The following is a 23043-nucleotide window of genomic DNA, read 5'->3' on the forward strand; positions in this document are numbered from 1 at the left end:
TCAGGCTTGGTGGTAAACTCCTTTACCAGCTGAGCCACCTCACTAGTCCTGTAGTCTCCTTACTCAATATAATTTTTGGAGTTGGTTACACATGCATGCATGAAGGCAAAATATGTATATATATAAAATATATCTTAAAAATAAATTTAAAAGCCTTATAGGCTGGCACTATGGCTCAGTGAGTAAAGGTGCTTGCTGTGCAAGCCCATTAACCTCAGTTTGACCCTGGAACTGATAAAAGGTGGATGGAGAAAACAATTCTTCAGAGTTGACCTCTGACTTCCATGTATGCACTGTGGCTTATACACTTACATATATACATCATGTATACACACAATAAAAAATAAATTCTTTAAAGGCTTATGGCTTGTGGGCCTTCAGTCTGGAGTATGCAGTGCAGCAGCAAGAACAAGAGAGACCTACTTAGCAAAGTGGGATTCCAGAGTTGACTATCACATGGATGCCACCCCTGGTTCTGTCTGCCTCTGCCCCACCCCCATACACACAGATAAATACATAAATACTTTCAAAGACATTAGAGGGTTGTATGGGGATGGGGATGGATTTGCTCTCTTGAGCCCCACCTTCTGCCATATAAAGAAGTAACAGGAAAGTGTTTTTCCATATGCTTTCATTTCGGCTTAGATTCTCAGCCTCCAGGAATGTGAGAGATAAAAATTTCTTTTTGTTGTTGTTGTTGTTATTGTGCATAGTAACAGAAAATGAATTAACAATACTGTGATCAGGTCCAAAGATATTGATCCTTATTTCTTTGTTGTTGTTCAGCTTGACGTTTTGAGATGTAGTCTCACCACATGTGGTGGTTTGAGTAAGAATGGCCCCTATTGGCTCATATCACTGAATGTTTAGTTATCAGGGAGTGGCACTATCTGAGAAGGATTAGAAGCATTTGGTCTTGTTGGAGGAAGTATGTCATGGAGTGGGGGTGGACTTTGTGGTTTCAAATGCCGGCAACAACCAGGTGGCACACACCTTTAATCCCGGCACACACCTTTAATCCTGGCTCTTGAGAGGCAGAGGGAGGTGGAGCCTGCACTATAGATTGTTAGAACATCCAAGGCTAAACAGTGAAACCCTGTCTCAAAAGGAAAAAAACCAAGCAATCCATGCTAGCGACCCCCCCCCCCCCAACTGTGCTTATGCATCAGGATGTACTGCTCCACGTCTGCTGGCTGCCGTGCTTTCCACCAAGATGAGGATGGACTAACCCTCTGAAACTATAAGTAAGCCCCCAGTTACATACCTGGTCCTATATGCATTGCCTTGGTCATGGTGTCTCTTTGCAGCAGAACAGCGACCAAGACAGACATTGGTACCAGCGACTAGGGTATTACTGTGATATCCCTGATTGTGCTGCTTGTTGCAGCAATGTGGGCTTTGTGACTTTGTACTAGAGAAGTCGTTGAACGCCCTAATTTGCATCAGGTTCTTCTAGTAGGAGCATGGGAGACAGTGGTGCAGAAAGCAGTGTCAAATATTGACAGCCCAGCCCAGTTTCAGAGGGAAAGGATACATAAGTGGCCTAGAGACCAGTGTTGTGGTGTTTTGGCAAAGAATGTGGCTGCTTTTGCCCCTTGTCCAAAAGATCTGCCTGGAGGTAAATTGAAGAGTTTTGGATTGATGGTGTTGGCAGAGGAGATCTCAAGACAGCCTAGTATTGGATTTGTTATGTAGTTATTAGTGATCACTCTTATGCAGATCTATAATGAAAAAGAGCCTACTGGACAAATAGAAATACAAAATGTACAGTCTGAGGAGGAAAGGAACAGAAGGAAGTGTAATGGAGCCAATTCTAGTGCTCAAGGACATAAAGCTTAAAGAAAAGCCTGATGCTGAATGAAAGAAAGGGTGTGGTGACCTCAGGGCAAGACTCCACCCAGCTAAGCCTCCAATTTGTGAAAAGGAATTAAAGATAAGCTTCACCTCTGGAGCAAACAATCAACAGTAGAAAGCTGATGCACATTTAATTGAAAGAGGTCCAAGTTCCAGCCCCAGCTGGCAGGAGAACTTGTCAGTGTCCAGGACCCAGTGTAACTCTAGCTGGCCTGGGATTCACTGTGTAGACCTGGCTGGCCTCGGACTCAGAGCAGTCCAGTCAGTGCCTGCCTCTTTATCAAGCATGCTGGGATTAAAGGTGTGTACCACCGTGCCTGGCTTTGATATGTAGTATTTTAATCATAATAAGCATTTTCATTGCTTTCTGTAACTGTCTTTTGTCTATATATCCTAGTCGTTAATGACCACATGATTGGAGGTTGTAAGGTATATTGTGTTTGGCTGTGGGTTTAGCTCTCTTGGTAAAATACTTGAGTAGCATGGACAAGGCTCTGGGTTCAATCCCCAGCACTGCACAAACTGGGTATGGTGGTGCGCACCTGTAATCCTGCCACCTGGGAAGTGGAGGCAGGAAGCCTGGCGTAGACCGTCATCCTTGGCTGCATAGCAGGGCCATTGAGGTTGCACAGGCTATAAGCCTTTTTATTTGTTTGTTTGTTTGTTTCGTTTTTTTCGTTTTTCAAGACAGGGTTTCTCTGTGTTAGCCTTGGCTGTCCTGGACTCACTTTGTAGACCAGGCTGGCCTTGAACTCACAGCGATCTGCCTGCCTCTGCCTCCTGAGTGCTGGGATTAAAGGCGTGCACCACCACAGCCGCCTGAGACTGTCAATTTTTTAAAAACACGTTTAGAGAACTAACTGTATACACTGTAGATTGTTTCCAGTTGTAATAGTTCATCCTCACTTAGTAAAAGATTTAAACTGAATTAATGTACAAGCAGTCCTTACCATTTGGTTCTAATACATTTGTATTTAATTATAGTGATTCAGTTCAGCAAAACCAGCATCCTAAAAATAAGCTTCATGCCTCTCTGGGCATAGAATTTAGAACTTGCTGGCATTTTAAACTGCAGAACCCTTAGCTAACAGTGTGTACAGGTTTTTGTTTTTGTTTGTTTGTTTTTGAAACACATACTCACTATGTAACCCTGGATGGCCTGAACTCACTATGTGGCTGAAGCTGTCCTTGCACTTACGTGCGTCTACCTGCCTCCGCCCTGTAGTGTTCTCAGTTGTTCACTTTGTGTCAGGTTGTTCCATGGTAAGCTTAAAAGCCTCATACAGTTGAGGTTCTGATTATTTGCTTGTTTAAAATATTATAACTTCCATCCCTATTTCTTAACCCCATGTTTCCATTATTAAATTTACTTTTTAAGTCTGAGGGTTTTGTTTTCTGTTGTTTTTGTTTGTTTGTTTTATTTTGTAGTGCTTGCAGTTGAACTTAGAGCCTTATCTGTGCTGTGCAAGTGCTCTACCACTGAGCTATAGTCCTAGCCCTTACTGAGTTTTTCAGTTGATGTACTTTACGTTTTAGTTAAGAAACTCAGTTCCTGGCTTCTGCCAAAGACATGTTGCCTACTCTTTTATTATGACCATCTTTGCTTTCAATTCTTAGAAATGTGAATAGTAACTACTGTTTTGGATTGTGTAGACATCATCTTTAATTGACTTCAGTTGTATCTTTGGAGTAATCATAGTGGGTCTGGTGCTCTTTTATATTTTGCTAGATGTTGTATTTACTCTTTGTTCTGCCCGGCAGTTATATTAATGAAGGTCTTGTTTGCTTGGTCATAATTTTGATTTCGAAATTTATATTCTAAAGGACTATTTTAAGATGTGGCTTTTTGGAGCTCCGAGCTGAAGGTATAAAGTGTTCTCTTTATTGTTTGCTAATCTGTGTAGGCTGCCACAACAAAACGCCATAGTCCAGGTGGCTTCCAGAGCAGAAATGATTTGGGCCAAATGAAAGTGCCAGTAGGGTTGGTTTCTGGTGAAAGCTATCCTTGGGTTGCAGACATCTATTTTCTAGTTCTTGAGTGACTGTTCATAAAAGGACACTACCCTTGTAGCATCAGGGCTTCATCCTGTAACATAGTGGCTCCATCTCCAGATCCTGCCGTCCCAGGTGTAGGGCTTCAGCATCTCAATTATGGGTGTGGTAGAAGTATTCAGTTTTAAAGGCTGGAAACTCCAAGCACTGTATAGCCTTTGCTGGATTCATGGTGCTTCACCTTACCTGTGCCCAGCTCAGCCCTTCCCAGGACCTGTGTGCAAAAGTCTTGTCTTTTCCCCACTTCCCCACTTGGGCTAGTTAGTCTTGGCCTAGCATCTCCATACAGAAAGTTGGGGCCATCACAAGGCTTGCTCCACATTCTCTGCCATCAAAGACCTCGGAACTGTTCAGCCTATTACTCATTTCCTGCAGAAGTTGTCTCACATTCTATCTTACTTAGCGCTGTTTTTAGTAGTGTAGCAAATTGATGCCAGATTTTTTTTCTGTCACAAAGACCAGTCACAAGTTCTTATTTGCAAACAGGAGGAGGAGCTTTAATGATTTCTTGTGAAGCTCTGGTTTTATACAGTTCATGTTCTGTTACTGAATCAGCCTGTTGTATTAAAAGTTTTGTGGATAGACTTGGATGTTTTTCAAAGCCATGCTGTGAACATAATGGACTTTGTAGAGAGGACTCTTTGTTCCTTGTAGGTATTGAAGGAGTGCTTCTTAGGATATTGTTAGAGTCTTTCTGAACTCTTTCATCGTGTATTTGAGGTTCTCTCTGTACAGTAATCAAACCCTGGTGATGAAGTGTTACGACTTACACCCACCAAACTCTGGAAGTTTAGCATTTAGACCCCAGGCGAGCTCTTTGAGTCCTCTCCCCTCTATGCATTTGACACTGGATAATATAAGATGCGGCTCCAGCACTGGGCAGAGTGACATGCTGTAAAAGAAAGGTTTTCTAATTATAATATTTAAAAATTTCCAGGAGTTTTAAATATTCCTAAGCACATATTTAACTGTTATTTAGTTCACTTGAAAAATGAAATCCATTTTGGCAGGCCATTATAAAGTCTTCACATTTTTAAAAGAATAATTGTGAGTCCTCTATTTATACAGAGTAAACTAGCCTTGATGAAATATTCAAATCAGAATACTTCCATTTTCTGTGGAATTCAAATCAAGTAAAAGAGTAGTTTCTTTCTGTGTTATTGGTTGGATTTTGGAGGTATCATAATAGGCTGTGTACCTCTTTGGAGTACATAACCAAAACGTGAAAAATAAGCATGAAAAGTTGTGTTGTAGCAGAACTACTTAGATGGTCCAAGACTGGACCTGACAGATATGTAGGTTAAATGACTGAGCAGTGTTTGTGTCTACTATACATAGGGGCAGTCAAAAAAGTGCCAACTGCTCAGATTAGTGAGTCAAGACAGAGTCTTTTGTTTGTTTTTGAGGCAGGTTTTCCCTGTGTAGTCTAGGCTGAGAACAGGCTGGCCTTGAACTCAGATATCCTCCTGCCTTTGCCTCCTGGGAGTAAAGATGTGAACCACCATGTCTGGCCCTGAGAAAGGACAGATTTTTTTTCTAAAGTTTTTATTTATTTACATTGTGTGTATGAATATTTTGTTCGCATGCATGTATGTGTACCATGTGAGTCCGTTGGATCCTCTGAAACTGAGTTACAGATGGTTGTGAGTCAGTATATGGGTCTGGGAATCAAAGCGTAAGAGTAACAAGTGCTTTTAACCACCTAGCCATCTCTCCAGTGCCAGGACAGATTCTTGAATGTTGGAGATGTTTAAAAAATTTTATGAAAATATTTTTCTATTCCTGGCTTATACTGTATACTAAACAAGGTTAAGATATACATACAAATATACATATAAGTCTTCAGGCTTATAAATAAGAAAGAAATAATAGGTATACAAAAGAATATGAGTGAATATTAAGTTTCAAGTATAGTAGTTCAAATTTTATGGCATAATATATCATACAAGGAAAAGAAGTAGCTTCTGTCGTAGTATAAATAAGTAAAACTGTCACAACACAAAGCCATCATAATATGTGTGCTTTATTCCTCAGGCCCAGAGGATAAAGTTATACATATTCGAGAGGTTCTTTGAAGCCCTCTAAGGCCTTTGCTTCTCCATTTTGTCTCCTGCATAAGTTTGAGCAAGCAGACTGAGTGTTTGCTCAGCAGTAAAGCTCACGCTAATCTAAGATTCACTAGGGCCATGTTGGGCATTACCTTTCAGGCTCTTTAAGATTATGTTCTCATCCGCAGCTGTGCAACACATGGCAGCCATTGCAGTAGCATCATGGGATATAGAAGTGCATCCAGTACACCATTCGTTTATTCATGGAATCATATTGGTGTTTACCGCCGGCCTTAGGTACTGTTTGATGTACTAGAAACAACAATTTGTTCCAAACTAGGATTGGTAGAGTTTTGATAATTCATTTTAGAAGACATTTTACTGGTATATCTGAGAACAGTTAGCTAGTTTTAGTTCATGTCATTATAGGATACAGTTTAAAACTGCAGTTAAGTTGGTCCTGGCAGCTCATGTCTGTAATCCCAGCTCTTGGCAGGGTAAGGCTTTAATGTGTCTGTTTTTACACACACAGTCAGTGCTCTTAATCTCTGAGCCATCTCTCCAGCCCCAAAAGGTAGATTCTTAACTGTTGGGCTTCATTGTTATCTTAATGTCTTTTTAAAGATATGTTCTAATTTTTATATATGTTAATATATCTTACAGAAAAAGCTACAAATGAGTACAACACTGCAGAGGACTGGAGTCTGATTATGGACATCTGTGACAGGGTTGGAAGCACCCCCAATGGGTAAGGTGTTCATGGATAAGGAGTTGGTTAATTTGGAACGATGCTGACATGCTAGTTTTAATAGAAACATTTATTTAAATTTACTTTGTAACACTTAACTAGCTGTTTGGTTCAGGGAGATAGAAATAAAGAGATCCAGTAGGCTGGGTTTTGCATTGACTTTGTCCTGAGAAAATCTGATCTGTGCTGGGTGGTTGTGGTACATGCCTTTCATCCTTTCACTCGGGAGGTAGAGGCAGGCGAATCTCTGAGCTGGAGCTACACGGAGAAACCATGTCTCAAAACCTCACACCCCCCAAAAGAAAATCTGATCTGTGTTTACATAGAAAACTAAAGGCTTTCATAGCAGGGATGCATGCTAACCATAATACATTGGCTATTGGAGGAGTTTCCCTGTGACTCAGACTTTTATGTGAACCTTTTAAAATGCAGCAGGTAACACAGTGAAAAGTGAAATTAAAAAAACAAGTGCCTTTGTATAGGACACAGCTGTTAAGCTGCTCTGGTTTCTTCTAGCAGAGGGTAATGTGCTGTGTGTGTGCTAGCATCCTGCTTTCATACTGCATTCACATGTTCCAGTGAGCCTTTTAAGATGAGAATTTGCTGGTGGAAACTCTGTTGGGAGAAAGCATTTGTACAGTATAGTTCTCTTTGTTGACTAGCTTTGTGGTTAAGTGATTTTTCTCTTGATATTGGAATACACATGTAGTTTTTTTAACATCTGTGAACCATAGTATGTAAAATCATACTTAAAAAAGATGTTTGCAGAATTTTATTTTTAAAGCTTTTAGTTAGGAAATACATTTTATTTTTAATATTTGAATTGAAACTATCAGAAAATTCTTAACTTTCTCCTTTTTCTTTCTTTTTTTTTTTTCTTCAGTGCAAAAGATTGCCTGAAAGCCATAATGAAAAGGGTAAACCATAAGGTCCCTCATGTTGCTCTGCAGGCGTTAACTGTGAGTAAATGTCATGTCAATTGACCCCGTTAAAAAATGCTTTCACCTCAGTAACTTAGTCTGCAAACACTTTGATGTTTATATAGTTGGTTTTATTTTATTTGATAGCTTCTTGGAGCTTGTGTGGCAAACTGTGGAAAGATATTTCACTTAGAAGTATGTTCCCGTGATTTTGCAACGGAAGTACGTGCTGTGATAAAAAATAAGGTAAAGTTTAAGTCGTTGCACAATAAATGTTCTGTGCATTATTTTAATTATGTATAATAAAGTTGCATTACCGATGAAACCACTTTTAAATAAGGTAAAATTTCTTGTCCTTGATTTTTGACAGTTATAGCACCCTGGCTGTTTTCTTCCATATGTACGTAATTATTGGCTAAGGTCTGGTCACTGCTTCATTTTTAACCTCTCTTGAAGCTTGGCGTTGTCAAGGTCACACAGCTAGAAAGTAGCATAGTTGAGACTCAGATCTGGTGTCTGTGGGTCTTGATCCAGACGCTGACTCCCACTGGAGTTGGTGAAGAAAGGGGGTGTTCATGTTAGAGCAAAGGACACTTTCTGGGTTTTTTGAAACATAAACTCTAAAGCAACATTCTCATGCTGCTATTCATGTTCATGCAAAAATCCTAATCTCATAAGGAGAATATTAAGAGAACAGAGCAAGTGGTCTTTGGTATAAAATATTTCTAGTCATTTGAGCAAGAAGTATTCTGGAAGAGTGTTTTGTTTTGTTTTTTCTCACAAAGCAACTATATCTGAAAATGTGAACAAGCATCTTTCAAGTACTCAACTAGTTTAGAGATGATTTCACTTTATGCTTTATGTACTTAAAGAGAATTTTGGTGGTGACTCTCTGTTACTAAATTAAGTGTTTTCATTTATTTTGTGAGTGTATGTACATGTATGTGCACTCAAGCACATGGCAGAGTGCATGTGCAGAGGCTGGAGGAGAGCTTGTGGGGAGTTGCTTTTCTTTGTGTGGTTCTGTGGGTCAAACTCAGGGTGTCAGACTTGGCAGCAAGCATTTTTATCTGCTAAGCCATCTTGCCAATCCTCTTGATGAATGTAAGTGCTTACTTGAACGACATGGGTTTTTTGTTTGTTTTATTCCCTTTTCTTTAACACTTCTTTAAAAGGCTCATCCTAAAGTATGTGAAAAACTAAAATCTCTAATGGTGGAATGGTCAGAAGAATTCCAGAAGGACCCCCAGTTCAGTCTCATATCTGCAACTATTAAAGCTATGAAAGAAGAAGGAGTTACATTTCCTTCAGCAGGTTCCCAGGTGAGCGATTATTTCAGAACATGGTTCTACTGTTTGAAGGTACATATCTTATATAAAATCTAGCAAAGAATGTGGGTTGTATTTGCACGCGCATGCGCGCATGTGTGTATGTGTCAAAGCAAGAGAGTGCTGGTCAGAGGACACTTTGTGGGAGTTGGCTCCCTCCTCCTACTATGTGGTTCCTGGGGGTGTAACTCAGGCCATCAGGCTTGGCAGTGGGTTAAGCACCTGCTGAGCTATCTTGCTCGTAGCAAGAAGTGTCTTATTATTTCCCCTCTGCATCCCTGAGAGCCTGTCTAATGTAGCAGTTACGTTGTATGCATCTAGGAAAACTACATTCAGTCTTTTTCTTGTAAATGCCAGAAATTTAAAAAGTGCATCAGATACAAAAAAAATGTTTGAAATGGTACTCTAAAGTCTGGAATCATGTGAAAAGTGTAGGATGTTCAAGTTAGCCTTATGCTTAAGAAGTTAATGATGGGCCGGGCATGGTGGCGCATTCTTTTCATCTCAGCACTCGGGAGGCAGAGGTAGGCAGATTGCTGTGAGTTTGAGGCCAGCTTGATCTACAGATGAGTCCAGGACAGCCAAGGCTACACAGAGAAATCCTGTCTTAGGAGAAAAAAAAAAATGACTGCTGAGTGTTGATGGCTCAGAGTGCTGGACACTGTCTTAGGTGCCGTCACACTCAAGAGGGCCTTCTCTAGTCCTCTGTAGTAAGAAAGGCTGCTCCTCACCAACCGCAGGGAGCAGCAGAGAACTTGAGGTGGACCCCAGTCGATGTACCCTCTTCCTGTCAGCTCTGAGCCAAGAGCTCCTGATGCCTCCCCTGAATAAGAGACCGTCAACAGTCCATGGTCTTTATTCCAAATTCTATGTCAGATACTTAGATCTATGTAAAATAGTAGTCACTGTGTGTCTTTAGTGCACTTATGTTTTCTTGAAAGCTGATGTTTAGTGTTAGTGTTTCAAAACAGCTACTTAAATGATCATGGAGAACCTCACTTTTAAATGGAGTTGAGTTATCAGTATCTTTAAATTAGCATCCACATGTAATTATAGAGCTTGTGCTTCCTTTGAAAGGGTGGTTGTGCTCATTTTACTCATACGCTTACAGACTGCCTCGGCTGCTGCCAAAAATGGTACATCATTGAACAAAAACAAAGAGGATGAGGACATAGCTAAAGGTAAGTGATGGAGCATGATAATTTGGTGCTGCTGAAAATAGCTTCACCAGTAAGTTTTATTGAAAGAAAAATTATAAAAAAGACTAGTAGGCTTTTAATTCTTCTCAAGTCTAAAAGCAGTAGGGTCTTAAAAGTCAGGAAAACCATTGGCATGATATAAGATGAACCTAATTCATTTGTTAGTATTTTTAATCTTCTACCTTTGGAGAGATTACATTTCACCTTTTCGTAATGCCAGAGTTATGACTCAAGCACAGAAATGTGTTCATGGTTTGTCCTATACGGAAAGCTAACCCATATTATAATGACACAGTCTGTTTGCTACAGAAATAACAGCTGCTGTACATTGCGGACTGTGACAACAAGGGATGAGCAGAAATGTTATTTAAAAAAAGTCACGTGTCCTTGTTCCCTCGTGAATTTAACCGTTTAGTATTTGTTTGGACAGGCTTAGTGGTATATGCCTGAAGTCCCAGCACTTGAGGGGCAGAGATCAGGATCAGGAGTTAAAGGTCATTTTCAGCTACTTAGAAAGCTCAAAGCTACATGAGACCCTGTCTCGATAAAAAGAAATGCATAGCTGATTTATTGTTAAATATATTTTAAGAATATATTTTTATTGTTATATAATTGGAAACAAGATTTTAACTTGCTAGAATTTAAACAAGATAACACATTATCTAATTTTCTTAAAAGCTCTTTAGATGTTAACATTAATTCTAGATGTCTTTGCATTTAAATTTTTCCAACTAGCTATCGAATTATCATTGCAAGAGCAGAAGCAGCAGTGTACAGAGACAAGAGCTTTGTACCCACCTTCAGAGAGTCAGTTAAATAACAAGACCACACGGAGGGTCAGAGCTTTGTACGACTTTGAAGCTGTGGAGGACAACGAACTCACCTTTAAACATGGTGAAATTATTGTTGTTTTGGATGACAGGTATCTTTTACTTTTTTGTGTGTTATGTGTGTGCGTGTGTAATATTCTGAAAATATGCAGTATCCTTCTTGAAGATTAGAGCAGGCAATGAGAACCTTGGTCAAAGTAATCAAAAGCCATGCCTGGATCCTCCTCAGTCTTCACATATTATTGCTGCATTCCCCTCATTTCTTTATCATTTATAATTCTAAGAAAAAAAAAATAGGTACATCTGCTTTGAGCCCAATTCTGTTCTTTAGTCTTTTTGGTTTGTTTTCAGAGACAGGTTCTCACTCTGTGGCCCAGGCTGGCCTGGCTCCTAAGGCTACTGTCTTAATTTCCCAAATGTTGAGGTTATAGAGAATTGAATTTTCTTTTTTGTTTTTTGTTTTTCGAGACAGAGTTTCTTTCTATAAACTTAGCTCTCCTGGACTTTATAGACCAGACTGGCCTCGAACTCAAATCAGTCCATCTGCCTCCAGAGTGCAGGGATTAAAGGCGTGCTCCATCATGCCCGGCATGAGAATTGAAATTTCTGTATGAACTTTATTTGTACTTTTCAAAGAAGTGGATATGGTCTTGCAGATTGGCTCGGTGGGTCAGGACTTTAGTCTTTAAGCCTGAGGACCTGAGTTCAGTCCCTGGGACCCACATGCTGAAAGGAGGGCACTGCCTCTTGCAAGTTGTCCTCTGACCTACACACACACACACACACACACACACACACACACACACACACAGAGAGAGAGAGAGAGAGAGAGAGAGAGAGAGAGAGAGAGAGAGAGAGAGAGAGAGAAATGTAATCATTTTTTTAAGTTGGTGAAACTTTGCAACCAGACAGCTTGTTGCTGTGAACAGAGATTGCACATGTACCTGTTTTCCTATACTACTAAAGTAAAGATAAATAGTTTTAATGTTTAAGTACATTTATTTATTTGTTCACACACACACATGTGTGCATGAATTTGTGTATGCCCATACAACCACTGTGTGGTGTGGCACTTAGAGGACAACTTGCGAGAGTCAGCCTCTATCCTGTGGTTCTGGGATCAAACGCAAACTGTCGTCTTCCACTGAACCCGCTGAGCCATCCTGCTGGCCCCAGTCTAGCCTATTTTTAAGTGGCTACATACATATGGTTTTGCTTCGCTGCTGTAATTATTTATAGAGAAAATGTTATGTAATAGACTACTTACAATAAAAATTGAATGAGGACACAGTTCTCTCTTTGTGAAACTTTAGGTAAGTAAGGGAGTTAAAATGACTCTGTAGACATTGATATGCAAGACAGAACCATGAGAGAGGCTATCTCAGGGCACGGAGAGCCAGTCTTCATTTGGTGTAGACATGTGGTAGAGGAGGCTTGCCCAGGAGCTGCTTTATTTCAGATCAATCTTGCAGTGTTTTTGTTCCATGTTTTTCACCACTAAAGATTAAACCCAGGCCTTGTGCATTCAGGGTAGTGCTTTGCCACTGAGTTATGTCCTAGCCCCTTGGGTTGACTTTAAAAAACAAATTGTGAGATACTGAAAGGAATCTGGGCCCTAAGCAGAGGGTTGATTACAAAGTAAAAGAGAAGCTTTAAGAAAATGATTGGGGGCTGGCCACGGTGGCGCACGCCTTTAATCCTGGCACTCAAGAGGCAGAGGTCAGCCTGGTCTACAAAGTGAGTCCAGGACAGCCAAGGCTACAAGAGAAACCCTTTCTCGAAAAAACAACAACAACAAAACAAAAAACAAAAAGAAAGTAATTGGGACAGTATCACTACAGTTTCTGGGATTTTGCTTCTTTGCTTATGGTAGACATAATTTTCTTAGGTGAGATTTTATCCATCAAGGGCAGTTGCTTTCCTTTCGCCACTGTCATTGTGACAGTCATCAGGGGAGTTATTTTGTTAGAGTTCATAGCTGAAGAGAAAGAGAAAGGCTCAAGTTCTCTTGATTCTGAGACTTAAACGCATTTATTTATTTATTTATTTACTTATTTATGGGAGGGGCACATGTGTGCCATGTCATGTGTATGATGGCTAGATGGTTAGTTTTTTCCTTCCACAGCTGGGTCCTAGGGATCAAACTCAGATGTCAGGCTTGGGAAGCTCTTTTAAATAAGCTAAGCTCCAGCCCAAGACCTAAAACTAGATGGGAAAACCTTAATCTCTCCCTCTTCTTAAATCTCAGAATACAAAAGGTAGATGATGATGATGATGATGACCAGTTTCTTTTTAGGAGACAGGGTTTTCCTGTGTCGCCTTTGGTTGTCCTGAAATTCACTCTGTAGACCAGGCTGGCCTCAAACTCAGAGATCCATCTGCCTCTGCCTCCTGAGTGCTGGGACTAAAGGTGTGTGCCACCACCACCCTGTTATTTTTCTATAATGAATGCAGGAAAATGTCAGTTTTTATTTTAACAGCCTAATTTCCTTTCATCTTGACAAGTGTCAGCTTCAGTCTTTAGAAGCTACCTGTCTTGGTTAGTTTTCTCTTTGCTATAGCCAAGGACCAGACATATACAAGTGAAGAGGCCTGTTTTCACTGAGAGTCTTCTCATGTGGAAATTAGCGTATATAACATCTCAGCACTTCCTGATCTTAAGAATTTAGGTAGGGCTAGAGAGATGGCTCAGAGGTTAAGAGCATTGGCTGCTCAGGACTCTTCCAAAGGTCCTGAGTTCAATTCACAGCAACCACATGGTAGCTCACAACCTCTATAATGAGATCTGGTGCTTTCTTCTGGCCTGCAGGAGTACATGCAGACAGAATACTGTGTACATAATAAATAAATAAATCTTAAAAAAAAAAAGAATTTAGGTAACGGATAACTCTTTTATATCTTTGTGAAACTCAGTAAATGAAATGCTTCAGAGTCCCAGAGATTGCTTCAGTGTTAATCCTAAGATTCTTCCTTATTGGGCAGCTCAGTGTTAAGGGCTTTTTAAAAATTATTTTTATTTTAATTTTTTTAGCATGAAAAAGCTTTGGATATAGTTCCTAGTCCTACCAAAGAGAAAAAGGAAACCAAAAGCATCCTTAAGAACCAAGTTCAAGCTGGGCATAGTGGCGCACGCCTTTAATCCTAGCACTCGAGGCAGGTGGATTGCTGAGAGTTTGAAGCCAGCCAGGTCTACAAAGTGAGTCTGGGATAGCCAAGGCTAACACAGAGAGACCCTGTCTTGAAAAACAAAACAAAACAAAACAAAACAAAAAAACAAGAACTAATAAAAGAACCACAGTTCAGCACATGAAATTTCTAGAAAGTAAACAAAAAGGGTTATTTCTAGCTGACTATGACAGATCATGTAGAGAGTCTAAGAGAATCAGTGGTATTAGTAAACAGCTAAGTTTATGTTAGGGTTATTAGGTACAAACTTAATGTACAAAAATCAGTGGAATGCTTAGAAAATGTAGAGAAGATGTCATTCACAATAGTAACAAAAATTGTCCTCAGCAGTTGTGAGGATTTAGAGAGAACCTGGGTTTGCTCGATGGATCAGTGTAGCCACTCACAACCATTCGTAGCTCCACTGTAGAAGGTACAGTGCCTCTTCTCTCCTCCTTGGCCTCCTTGCATGCATTTGATGCACATATATATACTCACACACACACACTTACTAGAAAAGAAATAAAGTGATCTAGTAATGAATAACCTGCGAAGGTAGGTAAGGCATTTATGGAGAAAATATACAATTCTTTAAAAGTTAAGAAATAAAAAATACACATTATATTTATAAACATACAAATAGATGATAAACTTTAGTATTGTAAATATTTAGGTTTTCTTGTATCACATAAATTATCTGCATTTCAATTTAAACTCCTTTTGAAAAAATTTCCCCCAAAATTTGGAAATGTGATGGTATGCAGTAAATAAACTAACATGACAACAGCAGGGCTATGGACTCTTCATGGATGGATTGACATATGATTCACTTCCTAGGGAGATGACATGGAATTTATTTATTTATTTATTTATTTATTTATTTTAGTTTTCGAGACAGGGTTTCTCTGTGTAGCCTTGGCGGTCCTGGACTCGCTTTGTAGACCAGGCTGGCCTTGAACTCACAGCGATCCGCCTGATTCTGCCTCCCGAGTGCTGGGATTAAAGGCGTGCGCCATGACACCTGGCTGACATGTAATTTAAAACTTACAAATTGAATGGTCCAAAGTAGTTTTGGGAGCTGGGCGTGGTGGCACACGCCTTTAATACCAGCACTTGGGAGGCAGAGGCAGCCTGGTCTACAAAGCGAGTCCAGGACAGCCAAGGCTACACAGAGAAACCTTATCTCAGAAAAACAAAAGAAAACAAAAAACAAAGCAGTTTTGGACTGTGACTGTAGTTTGGACCAAGTAACTGAAGCCACAGAAAACAAAACTGTAGATAATGAATTCCTCTATGACTGTTGGAATAGAGTGAGATACTGAAATGGGCTCATGAGCAGATGCAACTTACTGTTTGACAGAGTATTATTAATTAGGGTTTTTTTTTTTTTAAGTCGAACTTTTAGTAATTTTTGTTGCACTGATTGGCTATTCATATAATAAAATAAAGTTTGATTCACACAGTACATGCAGTTTGATTCCAGATGAATTAATGACTTAAACATGGGGATGGACAGAAAAGAAAATCTGAACTATTAGACAAATCCGTGGGTGAATAGGCTCAGTAACTTAGGGCAGAGAAAGATGCATAACCACGTAAGACACAGAGAAAGGATTACCAAATTGGTCTGAGAGCGCGGTGGTCTTAATTGAGACAAGCAGTTGCCATTCTAAGAGCATAAAGAATTGCAATCTGTGGAAAAAAATACCTGTGATCCAGTAGGCAAAGCTAAATGGGCAAAGATAAGAATAAGCAGTTTAGAGAGCAAGTTCCAGGAGTGTCAAGGCTACACAGAGAAACCCTGTCTCAAAAAAAAAAAAAAAAAAAAGTAACAAGTTTGAGGAAGAGACAGTGTCCTACAAGCGGATGCTTGCTTGGCAAATGCAGATGAGCGTGATGAGTATGATCTCTGCTGTGAGTTGCAGGCGTGGACAGTTAGTTACCAAGTGTGGAGAACAATGACTTCCTCACTTGCTCCTTGGGGAAGAAGGAATGTGAACTCCCACAGTCTTTCTACTGAACATTTGACAATATCTGTAAAGTTTAGCATGTTTATATCCCGTGAGCCAGCAGTGATTTTATTTGTATACCTGTCCTCTTTCCCACCCCACATCCATCAATTTTTTTTGGAGACAGTTTCTTTGTTTTGGCATTTTGTCTTGCACTGGTCTTGCACTCCTGGACTCATGCAGTTCTTTCCAAGAAGGAAGAAGTATAGACATACGTGGATCACACCCAGCCTACAGGTCATTATCCTGAACAAGCCTAGAGCAGTTGTTGTTTATGGGCCCTCTAATCCAGAATGGTTACTGGTCAGTCCTTTCTGTTTGTTTGCTTTTGTTTTCTGGAGTCTCAGGGTTTCTCTATGTAGCCCTAGCTGCCCTAGAACTTGCTCTATAGATCAGACTGGCCTCAAAATCAGAGAGGCATCTGCCTCTATGTCCCCAAAGCATCCACCACCACCTCTTTTGGAGTATTCAGTGTTTATAATATTGGGAGACTGGGGGTGATCTAGAATAACCTATGAAAGTTCGTCTTCACAGAAATGAGTAAGTTAAATGTGATATGCACTTGTGATAGAACTGTAACAGGGATGAACAGGGTCAGAAGTTCTAATCATAAATCTAAAAAGCTGTTTCTAGGGTAACGTGTATCCACACAAGTGTCAGGTTAGTTGTTTTTTATGTGTGAAAGGATGGAAAATAGGCAGATGAAGAAGCTGCCAACTAGTTCAGATGCTGCTAGTGTGGAAGTTTAGCTTGGGGTTTAGTCACTGACGATTGCTTCAAATTTTAGGTATGGAGATACAGATTTACTTTGATTTGTATTTTTAAACTATGTTTTCATTAATTGAGGAAAAAATATTTCTGCCTTTCTGGGTTAGAATTATAGGTCTGTCCCACTGTCTAGGGGAAGAAAAACAACTTTCATGTATAGCCAGATGGAAACTAAACTGTGAAAGGACTGTAAGTGTTCTTAGTTTTCTCTTGACAGGATGGAGAACTGCAAATGACTGTTCTCATCCTCTGTTTTCAGTGATGCCAACTGGTGGAAAGGGGAGAGTCACAGAGGAGTGGGTCTCTTCCCCTCTAACTTCGTAACAGCCAACCTAGACGTGGAAGCTGACGCAGGTAAGTTAGCAAAGGGTTTCGGTTCCTCAGAGAAACATCAATCTGTTGAAGTTCTTTTCCCTTGGATTTTATTATTGGCATTTAAGAGTAGATGGGAGCTGGGCGTGGTGGCACATACATTGAATCCCAGCACTTGGGAGGCGGAGGCAGACATCTGCTTCTGTAAATTCATGGTGCACCTAGTCTACGTAGTGAGTTCCTAGAAAAAAAGAGTAGATTTGTATTTACTTTCCCTTTATTTGTGTGTCTATAGTCTTTGCAGCTTCTTAACTAGATGAAGGAACTAATTTATCTCATGTCAGGCCCAGGAGCTCTTACCTTGTATTTCAAATCCTTTGAGTGCTGATGTATGTAGTGATGATTGTGTAAAATTAGTATTTAAATTACTTGAGAAGCAATTTGTATCTGATCTGTACAAAAATGGTTTTGGAACCATAGTGAAGGTGGGAAGCACATAGGCCCTCGTCAGCAAGTGTTGGGCAAGATGACAGGCCTTGTGAGTGCTTAAGGTTTAAATGTTACTCGGTCTCAATATGACCTGCACCTGTAACTATAAATTGTGTAGTCAGCCACACTGAGAGCACAGGGGTTTGCTCTGCAGCATGCTGAAGTGTACAGAAGCATCTTAGAGTACTGCAGAGTATTGCTGGTGATGACGGCTGGCTGGGTCAACCGTCAGCACATTGTTCACTGCCTGTGAAGTCAGTCCTGTTGCTGCCCTGATGAAGGAGGCTGAGGTGGAGGAACTTGTTTGCTAAGTGGGAGAGCCAGAGTCCTAGCTTCCAGTCTGGCTTTAGGTTGCACTCAAACTGCTGCTGAGGCAGAGCCAACCCTCCCCATTCTACAGAAAGAATGTGGGGGAAATTTCATGCACCATGTACAGTGTTTACATGTGTAGAGTGAAGCATTCAGAGAAATGAAGTTGGGTGAGGGGAGACTTACTCATGTAGATGCAGAGTGCATTGCTTTCTCTCTGGCTTTCTTAGTGCATTAGGAACTTGGGAACTTTTCAGATAAATTTATAAAACAGAAGACACCCCATATAGTGAGTTTTCCCCTGCCATACTCGGGAGAGGCTGACGTACTGTTTTAACAGTGAAATATTTAGCTAGGAGTGTGGTGTAAAATGATTTCCTAGTATGTGCAAAGTTCTAAGTTTGATCCCAACCTCTCTTCAGTAACATGTCTTTAAATAGTAAAAAAAGATGGTCTTGATTCTCCTTCTACCCCTGTGTTTTCTTGAACTCTCTTTGCATATGATTCAAAGGTAGCCAAATACTTATCAGAGTGTCTGTTGGACCTCATTTAGTTACATTGTTTTTTATAATAATGTAGTTTCCATCAAAATATAATTAAAGTTGGGTACATTCTAGCAGTGCTCCAAGGAACTTGTATTAGATAGTTTTCAGGATACGTATAGTTATAAATTATTTTTTAACATCTTCTTTATGAGATACTTTTGTTGTTGTTGTAGCTTTGTACTATATTAACTGTCAAAGTTAGGTTAAGTCAGGTCTATTATTTTGTTCAAATAGGTAGTACAGGCTGAGTTTTCTATTTATAGATATAGAAGGTCAGGGTGTAGATGGAACTTACAGTTACAAGTGAAACTGGCTTAATGATAAAAATCGCTTATATATTTTTTCGCCCAGTGATAACATTCAGTTTTCAGGAAAGTGGCTGTATTGACAGTGCTCACAAATGCTGCGCATTATCCCTCTTGAATGTAAGTTCCACAAACACCAGATTCTCAGATCTATTCACTGGTGTGTATCTAAGTTCCGGGAGGGGTGGTTTGGCACACTGAGTGCTGAGTAATCATTGTGGCGTGAATGAATGACTGATTGTGAAGTGTGATGACTAAGGAGCTTCCACTTTTTCCTATGGATAATAATAGGCCACTTAGAAATTAACTACTGAATTGCCAAAGTAAATGTTGAACTTAAAACTCATTTTGTTTCCATAGCAACGGTGGACAAATTGAATGTAATTGATGATGATGTGGAGGAGATTAAGAAATCAGAGCCTGAGCCTGTTTATATAGATGAGGTATTGTCCTTTTGTTTAATAAACTACCAAGATTTTTTAAAAATGTGCTATCTTTGGGAAAGCCTGCGAACAGTGCCTTTCCATCCACTGAAGTTAATTCTTTGGACTCCTTAGTGTCTCCTATTGCTTTTTAGGATAAAATGGATAGAGCCCTGCGGGTTCTTCAGAGCATAGACCCAAAAGACTCAAAACCCGACTCCCAAGACCTCTTGGATTTAGAAGGTACTTAGTTGTCATGAGCTCATCCTAAAGCTGCTTAGCATATATATGAACTGTTGGAATGTCTCCAAGTTTTTTTCCTGCCTCCTGTTTGCTTTTTGAGATTTGAAATTCTGATGAGAAATAGACCTGTATAATAAAGTGGTGTAAGTGTCACTTGAAAGATATTGTCACACTCCATCTCCACTTCATGATGGGGGTCTTGTATTTCTGTAAGATCACTGGTGAACTTGGCCAAAGAAAAAGCAGGATTGGAAATAACAGCCTAGCCAGGTGGTGGTGGTGCATGTCTTTAATCCCAGCACTCGGGAGGCAGAGGCAGGTGGGTCACACAACAAGTTTCAGGACAGTCAGGGCTACACAGAGAACTCTGTCGTGAAAACAAACAACAAAACAAAACAAAAAAGTCACATTGTATTAATCAAATCAAAGTATAAAAAGGCTTCTTTTTGTCTAACGGCCTTCTGACTGTGTGTCCTTCAGTTTCTTAGAGTTTAAAGCAAAAACAGAAATTGTGTTGTGTGTTAAGAACCCATCTTGGGTTTCTAACCAAAAATCAACCAACCAATCAACCAAAGAAACAACCTACCCCCTAGTATTTGGGGATCTGCGCATGGGCAGGAGGCATTGTGCACATATATAATTCCTGCACAAAGAAGGCTAACACAGGAGATTGCCATTAGTTCAAGGCTGGTCTGGACTATGGAGTAAGAGCCTGTCCAAACCCCCACAAAACTAAACAATTACCTTTGTGGAAAGATATAGTAAATAGGCAAATCTTTTTTTTTTTTTAATAAAAGAAAGCTTAGTTATAGATATGGAGTATTTTCCCATTATGTTTGTTTTTACATATGAAAATATATGAATCGTTTATATTTTTATTAGTGAGTGCATGCACACACATACATGTATGTGCATGGTGTATGTGTGGGTGAGCATGCCATGTGTACATTTAGAAGCCAGAGAAGATCACTGTGGAGCTGGTTCCCTGCTGCATATGTGAGTCCATAGCATCAAACTCAGGTTACCAGGTTTGCGTAGCAGGCTCCTTTTTCTGCTGAGCTGTCCTATCAGCCCTGCATTTGAAAGTCTTAAATACGTGAAAAGTGTTCCTATTTAATGTCTGTGCACACGTGCACATAGTTCGCTTTACTCAGCTAATAGTTACGTAGGTACTCTTTACACTTTGTAAAGACCACCACAGCCCTTAAACTTGGTTGATGGCTCCAGGATCATGCTGAGTTCTTTAGTCCAATTTTGACCTTGCTTTTGGTCTGTGACAGTAATATATAATAGTAAAGATGCTGTGAATGTTAAAAAGAGATCTTTTATCATATGTTCTCTAGCATAAGCTATAACGATGCATATTCTCTTGTTTAAAGGTTGTTGAAACTGACTTAAGCTGCATTATTTCTTTATATGTAATTCTGTATTACAGATGTTTGCCAACAGATGGGTCCAATGATAGATGAAAAACTTGAAGAGATTGATAGGTGAGGTCTTCCCTGTTCTGAGCAGGCTTACCACTCGTGGGACTGGGCCGTCTACTGCAGTTGCTGTTTACTCTTACAGTTACTACAAACTCTTAACTGCTGGCTGGTAGTGTTAGTTGTTTTCATCAATGGGAGTAATGTGGCATGCATAGAGCCATGGACTCTTGCATTTTATCACACTAGGCGCTGTATTTTGGGGGCTGGAATTGAGTAATAAAGAGTAAGGGGTGGTGGTGGCGCACACCTTTAATCCCAGCACTTGGAAGGCAGAGGCAGGTGGATCTCTGTGAGTTTGAGGCCAGCCTGGTCTACAAAGTGAGTCCAGAGAAACCCTGTTTCGAAAAACCAAAAAGAATAAAGTGAATCGAGGACAATGAAAGTGGGTGTTTTAGGTAAGCATTGACTGGCTGCAGACCCAAGACTGACATTTGGCAACATAACAAATTAAATTTCCCTAATTTGAGAAGATAAGTGCAGTACAGCAACTTCTGCTTTCTCTCTTGTCTCTTCTCCTGTTGCCTTGTCAGTTCCCTGTCTTCCTGGTTTTGCTGCTCTTGAGATGGGGCAGCAGCGCTGGTGGTGGACGGGGTTCCGAGCTACTCTGCCATTCCCCCATGCACTCTGAATTTGGAAGGAGAAGCTTGAGGAATGAAGTCCAAAGGGAAGGAGTTGCTCTCCATTCTTGCCCCTAGTGCTTGAACTGCTGTATAAGTAATGCAAGAAGAAAGGAATTAGCTTGTTACATTTTCTAATAGTTTTGTTGTTGTTTGTTTGTTTGGTTTGGTTTGGTTTGGTTTGGTAGGAATGTCAAACATGATGAATCATTTGAGGAAAAAATGGTTTGCTCCATAACCTATTTTTATTTTATTTCATGTGTGTAAGTGTTTTGCCTTCACATCTGTCTGCACCACATCTGTGCCTGGTGCCTCCAAAGGCCAGAAGAGGGCATAGAGCCCCTCACACTGGAGTTACAGGTGGTTGTGAACTGAGAATCAAACCTGGCTCCGTAGGGAGAGCAGCCAGTGCTCTTAACCATTGCGCCATCTCTCCAGCTCCTCTCCAGCGAACTTTTACAAATCTTTTGAAATTTTACAAAAACAAGGTAATTAGCAGTAGATGATAGTTTTGGAGAAAGCTTCACACACCTGTTTTATACATCTGCTATTAACGATTAGTGAGTAATCAGATCGGGAAAGTTGAGAAAGAAAATGACCATTCAGATTATAGGCCACGTTTTTCTGGACCTAAATATATTCTTTACCCAAGCCATTTGAAGTGCATACTGAATATATATGAGGATATATATATATATATATATATATATATATATATATATATATATATATATAGTGATCAGATATTGTGATATTCAGCATGGTGCTATTTATGACCATAAAAATGCAGATAGCTAACATGCCTTTCAGTGTGAAATTGGCTTTCAAAATTAAGCATTCTGTGTTCATAGTAGAAATCATTGCCATTGATAATCACTTGTGGATGCAATGACGTCATTTGTAAATGGAAAATATGACAGTATAACATTACTTTTGTTAAATAAAAAGAATCTCACTAGAGAAAAATGGCTAAAGGAATTACAACTCAGCTCTTGTTTCTGATGTCAGTTCCCGTTGAATGACAGCTGGTTGTTACAAGTCAGTTGGCGAGCTGCTGTCAGTGTTTCATAGCCGTGCATACGCATGCAGCTCCTGTGCTGAGCAGCGCTGTACAGTCTCACTGGCTGTTTGTTCCTGTCAGGAATTGAAAGATAAATATAAACCATTTTTTCCTTGAATGAATCAGCAACAGCATGCTATTCCTATGGGGGGTGAGAGTGAGAATAAAACTCTCTTGTTAGAAAATTAAATTCTCCGCTTCACTTTGTCATCACAAAGACTGAAATTTCATACTGCTGTCTTGTTCTATGTTCCAGACCATTGGAATCTGATTTTCTACTGCCTTTCCTAAATAAGTAAAGAACAGTGGAGACTAGCTTGTGTGTATGTTGGC

At 39.9% G+C, this 23043-nt stretch overlaps 1 protein-coding gene across 1 annotated transcript in view; it reads left to right on the forward strand.

The window, feature by feature from the left end:
* Positions 1–23043, forward strand: part of Stam2 (signal transducing adaptor molecule 2) — a 38510-nt gene that overhangs the window by 8723 nt on the left and 6744 nt on the right. Inside the window, exons 2-11 of the mRNA XM_051166167.1 lie at positions 6618–6702; positions 7586–7661; positions 7770–7868; positions 8798–8944; positions 10062–10131; positions 10885–11071; positions 17181–17275; positions 19242–19324; positions 19459–19546; positions 20982–21036. Of these exons, the coding sequence (XP_051022124.1) occupies positions 6618–6702; positions 7586–7661; positions 7770–7868; positions 8798–8944; positions 10062–10131; positions 10885–11071; positions 17181–17275; positions 19242–19324; positions 19459–19546; positions 20982–21036 (985 nt within the window). The remainder of the gene's footprint in view (positions 1–6617; positions 6703–7585; positions 7662–7769; positions 7869–8797; positions 8945–10061; positions 10132–10884; positions 11072–17180; positions 17276–19241; positions 19325–19458; positions 19547–20981; positions 21037–23043) is intronic.

This window comes from Acomys russatus, chromosome 24 (assembly GCF_903995435.1).
Source record: "Acomys russatus chromosome 24, mAcoRus1.1, whole genome shotgun sequence".
In the NCBI taxonomy this organism is placed as follows: Eukaryota; Metazoa; Chordata; class Mammalia; order Rodentia; family Muridae; genus Acomys; species Acomys russatus.